Raw genomic sequence first — 16,400 nt, forward strand, 5'->3', positions numbered from 1 at the left:
AAGGTGGAAGAGAAACAGAGGACATAAAGAGGGGCAGAGGCATTTTAAGAATTAAATCTGGGTGCTGTGGGTTCGGGTTGTGAGTTTGAAAATCTGAAGACTGGCTCTTTCATCTTCGGGGCAGTCAGGATACGGGCTTTTGCTTTCATGCCGAAGGTCTGCAATTAGCTACAAAGCCTCTCCTCAAGTGACCCTGGAGATTGAAGGCTGCCAAGCTGTCCATGTGAACTTGTAAATTGTGCTTGTGACAATGCATTCATGGCTATAAGGAAAGGCTGCTTGCAGGGAGGTGAAACAAGGTGACCATTGTCTGCATGAAAACTTTTGGTACACTAGCACACAGCCAGAGAGGGAGAAAGAAACAGGCAGCTTTGCACCTGTACAAAGTGAGACAACTGCCACAGACGCTGCGTGGTCCCAGACAAGCCCACGATTGCTATGACTATGCCAGTGGGCTGGGGTCACGTGGGCAGGTGGGGCAGAGAGCCCAAAAGTGCACACCTGACCACCTTCAAAACTGCTAGCCACCCTCCCCAGGCAGTACAGTGACACCTCAGGTTAAGTACTTAATTCGTTCCGGAGGTCCGTACTTAACCTGAAACTGTTCTTAACCTGAAGCACCACTTTAGCTAATGGGACCTCCCGCTGCTGACGCGTCGCCAGAGCACGATTTCTGTTCTCATCCTGAAGCAAAGTTCTTAACCTGAAGCACTATTTCTGGGTTAGTGGAGTCTGTAACCTGAAGCGTATGTAACCCGAGGTACCACTGTACTAGTGGGCTGGGACAAAAGCAAAAACACAATGGGACTCTTTACGTTATTTCTCCCTTTAGAGTTTTCCTACATTTCTGGTATTTTCTTTGGCTTAATCCAACAACCCCTGAGGAGGGTTAATTTTTTTTTTTTTTACTTTTTACAATGCTGTTGAACGTAAGAAGCAAACCAACAGAAGCATTGCCAAGTTAAATGCGAGTGGCACAAGGTTTGTTTTCTTTCTTTTAAAAAATTTAATAACACTGCAATCATAAAACGCATCCCCAAGGCGAAATTTATGCAACACCCAGCTCCCACCCACCCCAGCCCTTTCAACGACTTTCAGCGAGAGGAAGTGAGGTGTCTGCACAAATGATTGCAGAATGTAGCTCAGCCTTGTCTACACTGACTGGCCGCAGCTGGTCTTCTGGGTTTCAGGCAGGGGTCTGAATCCCCTCGGGGATTGAACCTGACACCTTCTGCATGCAAGGCAAGTGCTCTCCCATTAGGCCACGGCCCATCCCCATTTCCTTGGCCTTCTCTTGAGGGGTGCTTGGTGGACGGAAGGCTTTAGCCATATCTTGTCGTCAGATTTTAACATTTGGAGGCCGGTATTTTACAGTGCATTGCTGGTTTTCTTTATTACAGTGGTTCCGCTCCTTTCTCCTGGGCTGTGTCCAGAAAGTGTTGTTGGGGGGTGAGTGTTCAGACCCCTGGGCTCTCACTTGTGGGGTGCCTCAGGGTTCTGTCCTCTCCCCCATGCTTTTTAATATCTATATGAAGCCACTAGGAGAGAGCATCAGGGGGTTTGGGCTGGGTGTTTATCAGTATGCAGATGATACCCAGCTCTACCTCTCTTTCAAATCGGAACCAGTGAAGGCGGTGAAGGTCCTGTGAGTGCCTGGAGGCGGTTGGAGGATGGATGGCGGCTAACAGATTGAGGCTGAATCCTGACAAGACAGAAGTACTATTTTGGGGGACAGGGGGCGGGCGGGTGTGGAGGACTCCCTGGTCCTGAATGGGGTAACTGTGCCCCTGAAGGACCAGGTGCACAGCCTAGGAGTCATTTTGGACTCACAGGTGTCCATGGAGGTGCAGGTCAATTCTGTGTCCTGGGCAGCTGTCTGCCAGCTCCATCTGGTACGTAGGCTGAGACCCTCCCTGCCCACGGATTTTCTTGCCAGAGTGGTGCATGCTCTCGTTATCTCCCGCTTGGACCACTGCAATGCACTCAACGTGGGGCTACCTTTGAAGGTGACTCGGAAACTACAACCAATCCTGAATGCGGCAGCTAGACTGGTGACTGGGAGTGGCCGCTGGGACCATATAACACTGGTCCTGATAGATCTCATTGGCTCTCAGTATGTTTCCGAGCACAATTCAAAGTGTTGGTGCTGACCTTTCAAGCCCTAAACAGCCTCTGCCCTGTATACCTGAAGGAGCGTCTCCACCCCCATCATTCAGATCCAGCACCAACAGCCTTCTGGCGGTTCCCTCATTGCGAGAAGTGAGCTTACAGGGAACCAGACAAAGGGCCTTCTTGGTAGTGGCGCCCGTCCTGTGGAATGCCCTCCCATCCTATGTCAAGGAAAGACGCAGGTATCCTATTTTTAAAAGACATCTGAAGGCAGCCCTGTTTAGGTAAGTTTTTAATATTTAATGCTGTTTTGTTTTTAACACTCGATTGGAAGCCGCCCAGAGTGGCTGGGGAAACTCAGCCAGATGGGCGGGGTATAAATAATAAATTATTGTTATTATTAAGTATGTTTTGCTGTGTTCTGTTTTATAAGCTGCTCTGAGGTGGCTTTTCCTCTTCAAGGCGGTTTAAACATATGTTAGATAAAATCCAATTAATATCAGTTTGCAATTAATATCTAGAACCAAGCAGTGGTAAGAGGGATAGTGCCCCCCCCCCCCGGTTCTGAATTCTACAAGGCAAGATCCTCGCATCTATGCTGCAGTTGTCTCCTTGCTGGATTTGCACCAATGGCATCTCTGCAAGAAGGCTGCCAGAGCGCGGCCGCAATCCTCAGCTTATCTCCTTTGGGGTATGCCCCGCTGACTTCACTTGCGCATTCAAAACAGTGTGATCTAGTCCCCCACATCCTGTTTGAAATAAAAGTCTACTGGTGCCCCTCAAAACCTGACCCCCTTGTGCTACAGCCAGCCTAGCTGCAGTGAGACAGGCCCTTCCTGCATTCCAATCTACCAGTAAATGGGCAGAATATGAGGACTTAGAATCTGCAATTCATCACTGTGAATGCTTTCTGTCTGGCTTCAAAGGGTGTATCACACCAGCAGTGCTGATTCTTTTCCCTTCCTGAAGTCCTGGCCATTTATTTTCTACCTACTTTCTGCCTGCTTCCCAGGGGGATCTTGATTGCCTTGGCCACTGTGGTACAAATAGGATGAAGGGCTCTTCATATATAGTGGTACCTCGGGTTAAGAACTTAATTCGTTCCGGAGGTCCGTTCTTAACCTGAAACTGTTCTTAACCTGTGGTACCACTTTAGCTAATGGGGCCTCCCGCTCCTGCCACAATTTCTGTTCTCATCCTGAAGCAAAGTTCTTAACCCGAGGTACTATTTCTGGGTTCGCGGAGTCTGTAACCTGAAGCGTCTGTAACCTGAAGCGTCTGTAACCCGAGGAACCGCTGTACTCATAGGAGCTGCCTGTCTGATTCTCAGCATCTGAATTTCTCCTGTAGAACCTGCTGCTAATGCTTTCCTTATTTGGCTGTTGCTATGATCTCCTTATCAAATTCTTCCTGGACAATTTTGAGGAAGCGGGATGCTGAATCCTAAGCAGTCTCATTTTTCAGTCACAAAATAACGGACCGCACTGAATTTGCTAGTCCTTGAGGTGCCACAAGACTCATTGGGGTTTTTTTGCAACAACAGTCTAACACAGCTACCTCTCTGGAAAATGACTGATTTGTGAAAGCCACCGCGGCTGCTTGCTCTGTTGCGTGACTCCTGCTGAAACAACCAGCTGTCGACAGCGGGGGGATTTTTCCTCCTGGGGTGACGTAACAGACCCTTGTCTTTTGAAAGGCAACGCTGCAGCTCACTGCAAGAATGGTCCTCCCTAGCCTTTCCGTTTTCAAAGGGTTCTGTTTGCTATGGATCAGCAAAACGAAACCTTCAAGCACCAAGGCAGTCTACCTCAGAGTACCTGCTGCTGGAAACCAACAACAGCAAAGAGCCATTACCTTCATGCCCTGACTGTGACCTTCCCAGACGCACTTGTCTGGCTGCCATTGGAAACAGAATGCTGGACTAGATGGGCCTTTGATCTGATCCAGAAAGGCAGAATGTACATTCAGTGCTGCTACCTTGAAACAATTCCCTGTTGCAAACATCTCCTCCAGTATGGACAAAACACCGAGGTACCTGTAACGGGCAGGTAAATCACCTGACTGCATAATCATTTGCATGGCATTAAGTGTTCAAGGAAGAAAAGCTCTCAGCCCAGATAATCGAGAACCTCTCCTTTTAAGGCTTGGGCCTTCACGAGGGCTCCTTCAGTTTCCCTTCTCCATGCTCTTCACAGCTGGGTTTGGATATTCTGGGTTTTCAATCACCCCTTCTCCAAACTTCAGCTCCAGGAAGCTCCAGTAATCATTGGGCGCCAGAGCCAGGAAGCCGGCAAACGGGATGGGGACCAAGGGCTTCAGGAAATGCTCCGGGAACTCAATGTCCTGCCGGTGGTCCATCCACGTGTGCTTGGTCATCACGCCGTTCTTGGGGTAGAAGGGCCACAGGTCGACGTGCAAGTGGTTGCGCTCGCTGTACTGCACCCGGTAGAAGTCCCCCTCGATGGCTTTCTCCCAGACAAAGCCCTTCTCGTCCACGATGGAGCCGGAATCTGCACTCCGGAGCAGCTCACAGTTGGGGATGTCTTCCAGGTAGACGCCGAGATCCACGTCGTAATCCCACGGGATGATGTCTTGGTGGCGGGCGGCTCCGAGGAGTGTCCCCCCTTCCAGCCAGTAGCGCACTCCGGACGCCTCCAAGATGCCGATGACGTACTTGGCCGTCTCCCTCAAGGCTCGGAGGCAGCAGGGCGGTGTCCACCGGTTCTGGTAGAGGTATTCCGGTGTGTCATCGTGGATGGTGCCAAAGCACCGGGGCGTCTCCTTGCTGCAGCCAAACCACTGCTCCTTGCCGTCCTCCAGGACCACCCGCTTGATGCCAAAGTCGCGGAAGAGCTGCAGGCGGTTGGCCTTGGCCAGGTTGTCGGCCTTCCACTGGTTGTGGGAGGAGGTGAGCAGAGGCTGGTGGAGCGCCGAGAAGGAAACGTCGAGCAGGCGGACGGCCCATCCCCGCAGGGAGGTCTGGATGAAGAGGGAAGTCAGCAAGGGCTTGGCCAGGGGCATGGAGAGGTTGAAGAGGTCCCTGGTGCGCAGGAGGACGACGGCCTCGCCTTTCAAGGCCCCACACACCTTGGAGGAAGGCGGAGCTGCTGTGTAGTCGGCCGTCCATTCTTTAAGGTTCACCTTGAGGTTCAGGCACTGGAGGGGAGCTAGCGACTGCACTGGAGCCGCCACCATCTGCACCTGAGCTTGGCTGGCCTTGAACTCCTCCAGCATTCGCTCCAGCTGGGATGCGGAATCCACCCTCACCCCATCTGGCACCAGCGCCACGTATTCCGTCTTCACGTAGGTCTCGGGTCTGGAGACGTAGGCAGGCTGGTCAGGGGACGGCTTGAGAACGACGAGCTGGATGTTGGGAGCGGCAGGGAGAACCATAGGAGGATAAGGCAATCGGTCTGCCGCCACCACGATGGGCAGCTCGGGTTTGTGTTTCACGAAGAGACGCACCACGTCGGGGACGTAGTTTTCAAAGTCTTCAAACTCCCTGATGAGGACGGTCACGCCTGACCTCAGCAGGCCACGGGGCTGGTGGGCACTGGGGTGCGGGTGGTCCCTGTGGCGGTGCAGGACACGCTGCTGCAGCCTCGAGATGTAGAAAAGGATCAGTAAATTTATGGCGATGGCAACAGCAAGCACGCCCTGGCAGAAGGTGATGCGCATCTTGCGAGCGCAGGGCGAGTTTGGAAGAGCTCTTGTCTCTGGCCCACAGAGAGTCTCGCAGTTCCAGATTCATCCATCCAAATTTAGTTCACCTGGAAACCAGGGAGAAGAAATAATCAAAAGATCATACATTTAGGAAATACCATTTTACCATCAGCTATAGATCACTCCAAACTTCTGAGACCAAAAGCAAACTTTTTACCTAAAATGTTTTCCTTTTAGAGAGTCTTACTGTCTTCCCGCAGAAAAACCCACCCCTCTGTTTCTGCAAGAGTCATGGCACTGGGGCATATGTCAAGATGGAGACACATTTAGGGCAGGCTGTTCTGAGAGCAAATCATTCTGTGGTTCCTCCTTACGAGACATGACCAATGATCCAATTGCACTTGGTTCATAGTTGAAACGGGATTCCTCTGCACCACAGAACAAATGTTTGGTAGGAAGCAAGTTCAGAACAACAATTCATGCAGAGAAGCACCGGGCAGCCAATTCTGCAGGTACACAGCAGCCTTTCATTACTGAATTAGTTTAGCTCGTCCCTCTCTCTCTCTCTCTCTCTCTCTCTCTCTCTCTCTCTCTCTCTCACACACACACACACACACACACACTGTTGCGCCCCAGAACGCAGCGCTCTAGGCAATCCAGACTGTGATGTGCCACCAGCACAAAGAAGAAGTGTTCTTGAATGAAGGATGGGAAACCTGTGGAGCCATTATATCCAGAAAAAACGTAAGAACAATAGGGGACCCTGCTGAATCAGGCCACCATAGTCCCACATTCTGTTCTCACACAGGCAGCCAGATGCCTATGGGAAGCACATAATCACGACCCAAGAAAAAAGCACTCTCCCCTCATGATGTTTCCAGAAGCATGCTGCCTCCAACAGTAGAACATAGCCATTCATAGGAGACAACTTCTAGCCCCCCAATAAAGTATTTGAGGGGGCTGAACCCCCCCCACCAAGTTGATGTGATCAATTATACAGAGTGGGGCTTACCTGCCCTCCCATATTTTATTCAAGTTGGCACCCCTGTCCATTAGGCTCAGTGGCCATGAACTGCTGTTAAAAATATGGAGGGACCATCACTCAGTAGCAGAGCCCATGCTCTGGAAGTCCGAGATTCAAACCCTGGCAACTCCAGTGGGAGTTGGGAAATGACGTTGCCCGAGACTTTGGAGTGTTTCTACTGGCCAGAGAATGCAGTGCTTATCTAGACTCTGGCTTCATACAGCGGTACCTCGGGGTAAGAACTTAATTCATTTTGGAGGTCTGTTCTTAACCTGAAGCACCACTTTAGCTAATGGGGCCTCCTGGTGCCGCTGCGCTGCCGCTGCACAATTTCTGTTCTCATCCTGAAGCAAAGTTCTTAACCTGAGGTAATATTTCTGGGTTAGTGGAGTCTGTAACCTGAAGCGTCTGAAACCTGAAGCGTCTGTAACCCGAGGTACCACTGTATATGGATTCAAGCGACCTGGCATGAGATGGAGTGCATTCAGTTCTCACGGATGAGGGCTGGTGAATTCCACAGCCAGTCTTTGCCAATGAATTGCAAGCAGCCCTTCCAAAAGAACTGCAAAATGCCAGAAGTAGAATTCACAAGCCGGGTAAATGGCGAGGTGTGCTGGGAACAGCGCCGCCTGGAGAACGGTAGCGCCGCCAGAAAATGCCAACATGCTTTCAGGCGTGTGCAAGCATCAACGCTCGTGCTGGGCATTAACCACCAGCAGCAGGGAAGCCAACAAAAGAGTAGTGCTAATGAGCGCAACCCCTCAACATATGTCTTTTTTATTTATTTTTAAACCCACTAATCTTCCTGGCGTGGCAGATGGGCCAGGAGAACAGGAGGGGGCTGCCTTATTTAATCTTATTTAGATCAAGCTTGCTCATTTCCCTGGAGGGATCAAGGCTTCTGTTTGTAAAGGGACAATCATTGCTCTGTAACCCTCCTCCCTCTGTAGACAAATGGGGGGGGGCTTCATTTGGGGAAAGGCCACTTACTCAGGAGGACAAAAAACACAAACAAAAAAGATCAGGTTTCTTTTCCATAATAGCAGAGTTAACACTCATCACCATCTTGCTATGCTGTGGAGACGGAGGCTTGATTCTCAATGAATGGGGTGTAGGGAACAAATTTGGTCCCTGGCCCAATGCTAACCCCAAGAGTATACCCCTTCACAGACGGTGGAAGAAAATTGGAAGAAATTTAAGAACTATCTTGGGAAATATTACAAAGTTAATGAATGTTAGAATGATGTTGGTCAGAAATTAAGTGGTTTTCAGCTGTAATGATTAAGATAATTGGGGGGGGGGAAGAAAGAAAGGTTGAAAATTAAGTGAAAATCAATGGTGAGGATTTGCTGAATTAATAATTTGAATTGGAATACAAAAAGGGGAGGTATGAGGAGGTCTGGGAAGTAAGTTATAAGAAAATAAGTGAATGGAATTTTATGTGTTTTTAAATTGTTTTTAGTTTTGAATTTTTGAATTTTTGTTATTTTTTTGTTTGTGTTTTTTTATTATTGTTTTTGTATAACCTTTGAAATGTTAATAAATATCTTATATATTAAAAAAAGAGTATACCCCTTCACTTTCTCCCACATTGGTAAATAATTGCCATTTTATTTTATGTCCTCCAAGGAAATCAAGGGGCAGCAAACATGGTCCTTCCCACCCCCATTTTATCAAGCTCAGGTACTATTCCTGTGTACTGGAAGTGTGTGGTAATGACTTTTTAAAAAGACACACACATATGAAATTCAGATCAGGCCGCACCCTTAGCAAATTGTGGGGTCCCCAGAATAATAGGATCCCCGCCCCCATTGCAGGAGTGGTTCCTTGAGCTTAGTTTGAGCTAAGCCTTGAGCCCAGCTTCTGTTTTCTACGCAAAGACAGGCAGAGGAAGCAGGAAGATAATGTCTCTGAGTATGTGCAGAGTGTCATCACACCCTACTCCCCCGGCATCTGGGAGTTGTTCAGGCACACTTGAGCCCTGATATCTATCATTTTGAAAGCAAACATGGAAAGCATGGAGGGTTTATAGGCACTTTAAAGATTATTTGACAGTAGCCTTTTTGACAAACCATTCTTTAAGAAGGGAACGGGACTTGCAGCACTCATCAATTCACACAGAATTGCAGAGTTGGAAGGGAACCCAAGGGTCATCCAGCCCAACCCCCTGCAAGGCAGGGACAACTGTTGTTACGTTATGGTGGTGCTGGTGGCGAGTCTAATCGCTGTCACAATGCAATGGAGACCAGAGAGGAAGGGGCAGGATTATGCAATGAATTCAGCCTGAGGGAGCAGGAGACCTTTGGGGCATGTCCCTGTCCTCTTCTAGTCTGCAAAGCGCTGTGCGCTTGGATGTTGCTTTGAAAGATAACAATAATGGCAATGATGATGACAACATTTAATACAATGGCAACAGGAGAAATAACCACCCTTGACCACAGGCGCTTCTGAGAGGACACCTTGGCTGAACTTGCACGCCTTCCTCACTCCCTTGGCAACCCCCTGCTTATTTATTATATGGCTTATTTATTGCACGCGGGGGGCGCTGTGGCTTAAACCAGAGAGCCTAGGACTTGCTGATCAGAAGGTCAGCAGTTTGAATCCCCGCGACGGGGTGAGCTCCCATTGTTCGGTCCCAGCTCCTGTGAACCTAGCAGTTTGAAAGCACATCAAAGTGCAAGTACATAAATAGGTACCACTCCGGCGGGAAGGTCAACAGCATTTCCATGTGATGCTCTGGTTCTCCAGAAGTGGCTTAATCATGCTGCCCACATGACCCGGAAGCTGTATGCCGGCTCCCTCGGCCAGTAAAGCGAGATGAGCACCGCGACCCCAGAGTGGGTCACGACTGGACCTAATGGTCAGGGGTCCCTTTACCTATTGCAACTGCACCCCAGCTTTCCTCCAAGGTGCTCAAGGCGGAACTCACAGTAGGCTGAGAGGGGCACCCCCTCAGTCGCCAGGCCTCTCCCAGTGAACCCTGGTCTTCCATGCCACAGTCCGGGTCCTCTAACCACTACACCACACCGTCCCTCTTCTACTTTTCCCTTCACACACCCCCCCCCGCACCCCAAATAGGCTTCTGCGTGCCCCCAATGCAATTCCACTCAGATCTATCACGTCCTTTTAAATTTAATTTCACTTCATGGGGCGGGGGGGGGAGTGTATGTTGCCACCCGGTCTATCCCCCCGAGGAGGAGGAGGAAGAGGAGGGATGACGGCAGCCGGTTGCTAAGGTGCTGGCGGTGGGCGCCCTGCTCGGGGGCGGCTTTTCCCGAAGGCCCCGAGGTAGCAGGCCGCGTTGCCATGGTGACCTCGCCCGCTCTCTTTCGAACGGCCGGGCGGTTAGATTCGGGGCCCCGCGCGCGGACGTTGCACGAGGGTGGGGAGCAGCCTGCGCGCGCAGGGAAGGGTAGAGCGGCGCGCGCTCCCCCACCCTACTCCGGTAACCACGGCAACGCCCCCCCCCAATTCTGCGAGAGGAACAGGAATAGGAGGCGGCGGAGATCAGAGAGAGGGAGGATGCGGCCCACCCCTCCAGTCACCATGGAAACGCCTCCCCTCCCTTCTCTCTCCCTCCGGCTTCAGACTCTTCTGCGGCGTAGTGGCCGCGAGCGCCTCCCGAGCCGACCTAGGCCGCATTTCCTGGCCGGCTCCCTATTTGGCAGGAAGTGGCCCCCGCTCCTCCCTCCCGCACGTCCTCTCTGTCCCCCGCTCTCGCTCTCCTCCTCCGCCTCCTCCCCTCGCAGACCGGGACCCGCTTCCCGCCGCCCGCCCTCCTCCTCCCTCCCCCCGCGCGCGGCGGGCTCACTATGTGGCAGCAGCAGCCGCCGCCGCCACCACCTCCGCCGCCGCCGCCCTCCTCCTCCTCGTCGTCGTCGTCGTCGTGCTCCTCCTCCTCCTCCTCCCCGCCGCCGCCTCCTCAGCCGCAGCCGGCCGGATCCCCGATGGAGGCCGAGCGGGTGGCGGCGCGGGCCCAGCAGCTGCACCAGCAGGCGCTGGCCGCGGCGGCGGGAGACCAGCCGCCTCAGCCGCCCCCTCCGCCGCCGCCTCAGCAAGGCACGGCGGCGGCCTCTCAGGGCGGCCCCGGCCGCGGCGAGCTGAGCCTGCCGGGCATCCTGCACTTCATCCAGCACGAGTGGGCGCGCTTCGAGGCCGAGAAGAGCCGCTGGGAGGCCGAGAGGGCCGAGCTGCAGGTGAGAGGGGCCGGCGGTTACCGGGAGCCGAGGGCGGCGGGGACAGCCGCGGGGTCGCCTCTTCTTTCCTCCTCCTCCCGCTGCTGCTGCTCCTGCCACTGCCGTCGCCATCTTGGTGGGAAATGGTGGCCGACGGGACTGGGGGGGGGCAGGCGCGGCGCCCCCCAAGCTCCGGGGGTCACGGCTGCGGCCACGAAACGGGGGACTCCCCCCATGGCATAGCCCCGCAAGGGGGCCTGGCAACACCGCCCCCAGCCATCCCCATGCCCTGCAAGATTTCTCCGTTGAAAACAGGGGCTTCCTATCCCATCATCATTATATATGATAAATATATACATTTGTGACCTGCTTGCCCCAACATATACAGAAACACTGAACATTTAAAAACTTCCCTGTACAGAACTGCCTTCAAATGTCTTCTGAAGGTTGCATAGTTACTTATCTCCTTGGTTCTGGGGTCACATAACTCCATACCCTCCAACATTTCTCCCATGAAAAGCGATGGAAAATGGGACAGTCCGGGATCAAATCAGAAACTGGGTCGGCTTTTGTAAATCCAGGCCTGTCCCTGGAAATAGAGACACTTGGAGGGTCTGCGCCCCTCAGGAAGGCTGTGGGGATTATTCCCGTAGAAGGTGGATCTGGGGCAGTGGCGTAGCGTGGGTTGTCAGCACCCGGGGCAAGGCAAGTAATTTGCACCCCCTAACTTGTGGATTTGCGCCCTCTAACCCGTGGATTTGCGCCCCCTAACCCCCAGATGTTGCGCCCAGTGCAGTCGCCCCCACGCTACGCCACTGATCTGGGGATAAACCCCAAAGAGTGTTTTGAGCTCCTTTCATGTAGCAGTTAAAATTATGGTTTGGCAGGGAGGGCAAGAGATACTTCTCCTCCTTCCAGAAGGTGTTCATTCTAAGCTTTTCCATCTAATCTCACTCTGGATACCACCTCAAGTACTACTCGGTGGAGAAGGCGTCTGCTTCCACTTCAAGGCCCAGGATGCCACGGCGGAAGATGTGCTTAAATCAATGGGAAAGAGCGATTGTAATTCCAGAAGGACTCTTGTCGTTGGTTGCCCAGACAATACTGAGCTAGATGGTCTGTTTTCGCTTCCTGTGCTCCTGTGGCCTTCCTTTCCATTCTTTAGTCCAACAGGAATATCCCAATGCAAATAGGATGCTTCTCCTACTGTACTCTGTTAAAAAGGGAAATTTGAGGGGGCTGGATTCCGCCTCCCTCCCCCAATTTTGCCGCCCTTCTAGAGATGCCGTATGTTGCGATGGTGGGCTGATTCCCACAGAAGAGGGCTTAGGAACTGCTAGTTGTGGGGTTTTTTTGCATGTAGGAAGTGGACTCATACCAGGTCAGACCATTGGCCCACCCAGCTCAGGCAGTGGTTCTGCAGCGTTTCCACTAGGGGTCTCTCCCTGCCTTACCTGGGGACACCAGGCATTGAACTTTCCATATGCAAAGCAGGTTCTCCCCTTCTGAACTATGGACTTAAACACACATCCTACAAGGTGAGGGTAGCAGGGAGAATATGTTCAGTGCTGTCTCAGCCACCGTCAGTGATGCATAGTCAGTGGGGAAGATACGCATAGGGAGAGTGAGCCTCTGGGGATGGAGTCAGCGAACCCGCAAACCCAAAGCAATTTATGATTATGGTCTAGAATTCTGTTTGTCTCAAAGAACACCGAGAGCAGTAGCATCCCCCACTGATTTCAGTGAAACTTGCTTCATTGTTTAGGGTTTAGAGAGTATTAATCACGTCAGGTCAGTGTTATCTGGCTGCCAGAGATTTGGCACAGGAAATGGGAAAAGGGAGATGGATGGTAAATCTCAGTCCAAATAACCCCTTATAGTGAAATGGGTGAAATCGATGAGAGCAGGGAGGCGCATTATTCTAAAGTTGTCTTTGGTGTTGAGTAGTTTTGAGGCTGGATGTACTAAAGGGGGTGGATAGTTGGTCCCTTCCCCTTGTAGGGATGTGGAAAGAAATGAGTGACCTGGGCAATATATCTACATTACCTCAGAAAGGCAAGAGGTTGAAAGTAACTGATGTATTGCCAAATGTGAGTGGAAGCCTGTGAAAGGATTTCATCTCTACTTTCTGTGGTGACAGAGTGGGGGGTGAGTAGGTGGATAGTGCTGCCACCTGTTCCATAGCAAATGGGGAGTGTATGGGAAGAGGAAGGAGGAAGCTGACACCTATGGCTCCCAGGTGGTTGGGAAGCAGCTGTCCCTACTGCCATAGTAACTGGCACAAAGGGAGGTGGAACAACATATTGTATTTTAGCATAGATGCAAAGGCGATAGAGCAGGGGACTGAACAGAGGTTGTGTTAAGAGGTGGTCAGTGTGCTCTTTCTTACTTATTTATTTCGTTTACATCCTGCCTTCTTATCCCACAAGCTCAGGGTGCTGTATATGGTTCTCTCTCCCTCATTTAATCTGCACAACTGCCCTGCAAGATAGGTTAATAATAATAATAATAATAATAATAATAATAATAATAATAATAATTTTTATTTATACCCTGCCCTCCCCAGCCAAGGCCGGGCTCAGGGCGGCTAACAAGCAATAATAAAAACAACTTGAATGATTACAACTTAAAAACAAAATTAAAATACAACATTAAAATATTGAAAACATTAAAATATTAAAATGTAGCCTCATCGCAGGAGGAGAAGGAAAAGGAAAAAAAAAGAGAGGGAGGGAATCAAATTGGCTCCAAGCCAAAGGCCAGGCGGAACAACTCTGTCTTACAGGCCCTGCAGAAAGAGATCAGATCCTGCAGGGCCCTGGTCTCATGAGGCAGAGCATTCCACTAGGCTGGAGCCAGAGTTGAAAAGGCCCTGGCTCTGGTTGAAGCCAATCTAACTTCCTTAGGGCCCGGGACCTTAGGTAAGGCTGAGAGGTATTGACTGGCGCCATGGCCACCCAGTGAGCCAAGTGGGGATTTGAACCTTGGTCTCCTAGCTCCTAGTCCGACCCTTTTAAGAACTGCACCACACTGGCTATCTTTTGAAAGGGCTGTAGCCAGAAGTTACTGCTCATAGTATAAGTGCCCAACCTCCTTTTTTCCTCTGGTGAACCACTGTTTGTTTTGTGCTGAAAACCTGTTTGACCAGAGGTAGCATGCAGCACCTGAAATCACAGTGCACGTCCCATGGGAAGCTCTGCCTCTCACAAATAATGTTCGGTTTTCTTAAAAACCAAATGGTTATCTGCCACCAGAATGATAAGGGAGCGTAAATCGGAAGCAATTGTTCACTCTTAAAAACTGGCACTTGGGGTCATCTAGTAGAACCAATCTGCAGTATGTTGAAACTCTGCAAAATGAAATTACATTCAGCTGACCGGCGAGCAGCCAGGATCCCAGTGCACATACCCCCTTGGCTATGATGCTCACCCTAACCTACTTCGCAGGATTGATGTGAGGATAAAACTAGAGGGGAAGAACCACACATGCTACCTTGAGCTCCTTGGAGGGAAGACAGAATAGAGATGTAATCATAATAGGCAGCTTTAAAGATAGATTAGGCATGTTCACAAAGAGATTTAGGTGGCTAGCCATAATTAGCTTAAAATGGTATTCAGAGGCAGTAAACAGCTGATTTGTAAATGCTGGAGACAAAGGCACGAGCCACCCACTGTTGCTCGTTTGTGAGCTTCCCTGGGGTGCACGCAGCTGATCCTGTCAAGGGCAAATTTCAGATAATCTGTTCAACAAGAACTGATTCCGTGTGGCTGGGAATTGTGTTAAGGGAAGCTGTTTAAAGTCAGTATGTGACTTTCCTACCAGCGGGGACATTTGACAGTCTTAATATCGCACCTGAGAAATGGAGACTGAGGATGAGAAATGGATCTTGAGTGAATTGAAGTGTTTTTGCTTCCCCGTGATGAACACAGTCTCCTCCTGTCTTGCTGCTACCTCTCATCAAACAGGTTTTGCAAGTTTTTGGAACAATACGAAAACTTGCAAAATCTGTTTACCTGCGGGGAAAGTGGGGTGAGTTGTGGGCACTGTGGGCAGCAACCAAACCCACTTGAAGTCCTAGTGCTGGGAAAACAGCAGAGAAATGGAACTACTAAAGAGAATCTCCCTTTCAAGCCATCTTCAATTCTGGAAAAGAGCATATTTTTTGTCTCCGTTTGAAGTGTTCTTATTACCGTAGTGGAAACTAGTTGCCCAGTCCAAGCAATATGTACAGAAGCAAACTCCTGGGAATTTCAGCTGCATGTTTAATTACATACTTAGTGCAGTCCAGCTTTTTCAAAAGCACTCTATAAACATGAACTTGTTAAACCTGTGGGGTTGTGGCTGGATTTTCCTGCGGTGCTGTCAATCCATGTACCGATGGAGGCAAGTCTGTGAGCCTTTGACACGGCTTCGTATCAGTGAAATGCCCCAATTTGCAACCCCTTCCAATTTTCCTACCCTCTCAGGACAGATGCCGCTGCTCTTCAGCTAAGACAGAATATCGAACCTGCTTATCGTACCGGGAGTGTCCCCTGCAGTTTACAAACCATGTCGCTTTTTCAGCCACATGCAGCTTATCGCATCAACGATGTAAAGTTGTTATAGCAGTTAAACAGGGCAGCAAGGGCAGGACTTCAGCACATTATTTTGAATTCATGGCCTGCTGAGAGAAAACATGGAATAGGACAGAGTCACCTAGTTCCCAGTCTTTTCCACTTAGTCACTGTGGGGATGAAAGGAGGATCAGGATTTGGTTTAGTAAGGGAGCTGACATATAAAATCCTGCCCCTCTTCGCACTATCAACACACAGCCCTTGTCCCTAGAGGGTTTTCCTCCCCTTTCTTTTGCCGCCTTATCTGTTTTGTTTCTCAAACCTCCCTGCAGCATGCCAGTGGCGTAGCGTGGGTTGTCAGCACCCGGGGCAAGGCAAGTAATTTGCATCCCCTAACCCTACCCCCCAGATGTTGCGCCTGGTGCGGCCAGCCCCCCTGCACCCCCACGCTACGCCACTGAGCATGCAGCCCCTCCTGTTCATGGGCCCTATGTAACCAGATGCCTTTTCCTGTTCCTTTCAAGCTGTTGCAATGACATTTATTAATCCTGTGACCTCAGAGCAGTTAAACCAATGAGACGAGGGAACTCAGCGTCAGGGGAAGACTTATTTAAATACATCAAGTTGTGTGTGTGTACTTCTGTTAATATTTTTTGAGATGGGTTTTAGCAGGGGTTAGCAACCTTTTTCAGCCGTGGGCCGGTCCATCGTCCCTCAGACTATGTGGTGGGCCGGACTATATTTTGGGGGGGGAAATGAAGAAATTCCTGTGCCCCACAAATAACCCAGAGATGCATTTTAAATAAAATGACACATTCTACTCATGTAAAAACACGCTGATTCCTGGCCCATCCGTGGGCTGGATTGAGAAGGCGA

The 16,400-nt window shown here is 50.6% G+C and overlaps 2 protein-coding genes and 1 long non-coding RNA gene across 7 annotated transcripts in view; 1 reads left to right on the forward strand and 2 right to left on the reverse strand.

Moving 5' to 3' along the window:
- Positions 1–2,386: 2,386 nt before the first annotated feature.
- On the reverse strand, positions 2,387–11,141 carry FKRP (fukutin related protein). Of its 4 annotated transcripts, none has more exons than XM_081922182.1 (2): positions 11,014–11,141; positions 2,387–5,879 (listed from the first exon to the last, which is right to left on the reverse strand). In XM_081922182.1, exon 2 carries the CDS (start codon positions 5,785–5,787, stop codon positions 4,276–4,278), a length of 1,512 nt encoding a protein of 503 aa, XP_081778308.1. In that variant the 5' UTR covers positions 5,788–5,879; positions 11,014–11,141; the 3' UTR covers positions 2,387–4,275. The 4 variants fall into 4 exon arrangements, with proteins under 4 accessions (XP_081778308.1, XP_081778310.1, XP_081778311.1 ...); XM_081922184.1 differs by lacking the exon at positions 11,014–11,141 and adding an exon at positions 10,608–10,705; XM_081922185.1 differs by lacking the exon at positions 11,014–11,141 and adding an exon at positions 10,342–10,599.
- Positions 2,387–16,400, reverse strand: part of LOC309376262 — a 237,797-nt gene continuing 223,783 nt past the window's right edge. Inside the window, exon 2 of the long non-coding RNA XR_014171130.1 lies at positions 2,387–3,170. This is a non-coding gene — a long non-coding RNA (uncharacterized lncRNA). The remainder of the gene's footprint in view (positions 3,171–16,400) is intronic.
- Positions 10,609–16,400, forward strand: part of STRN4 (striatin 4) — a gene marked incomplete at its 5' end in the record, with an annotated part of 182,692 nt that continues 176,900 nt past the window's right edge. Inside the window, one exon of one of the 2 annotated variants that reach the window (XM_081922003.1) lies at positions 10,609–10,992. In XM_081922003.1, coding sequence (XP_081778129.1) covers positions 10,609–10,992 — 384 coding nt within the window. The remainder of the gene's footprint in view (positions 10,993–16,400) is intronic. The other variant, XM_081922004.1, reaches the window with a different exon arrangement.

The sequence above is a fragment of the Podarcis melisellensis genome (genome assembly GCF_964234715.1).
Source record: "Podarcis melisellensis genome assembly, chromosome: 8".
Taxonomy (NCBI): Eukaryota; Metazoa; Chordata; class Lepidosauria; order Squamata; family Lacertidae; genus Podarcis; species Podarcis melisellensis.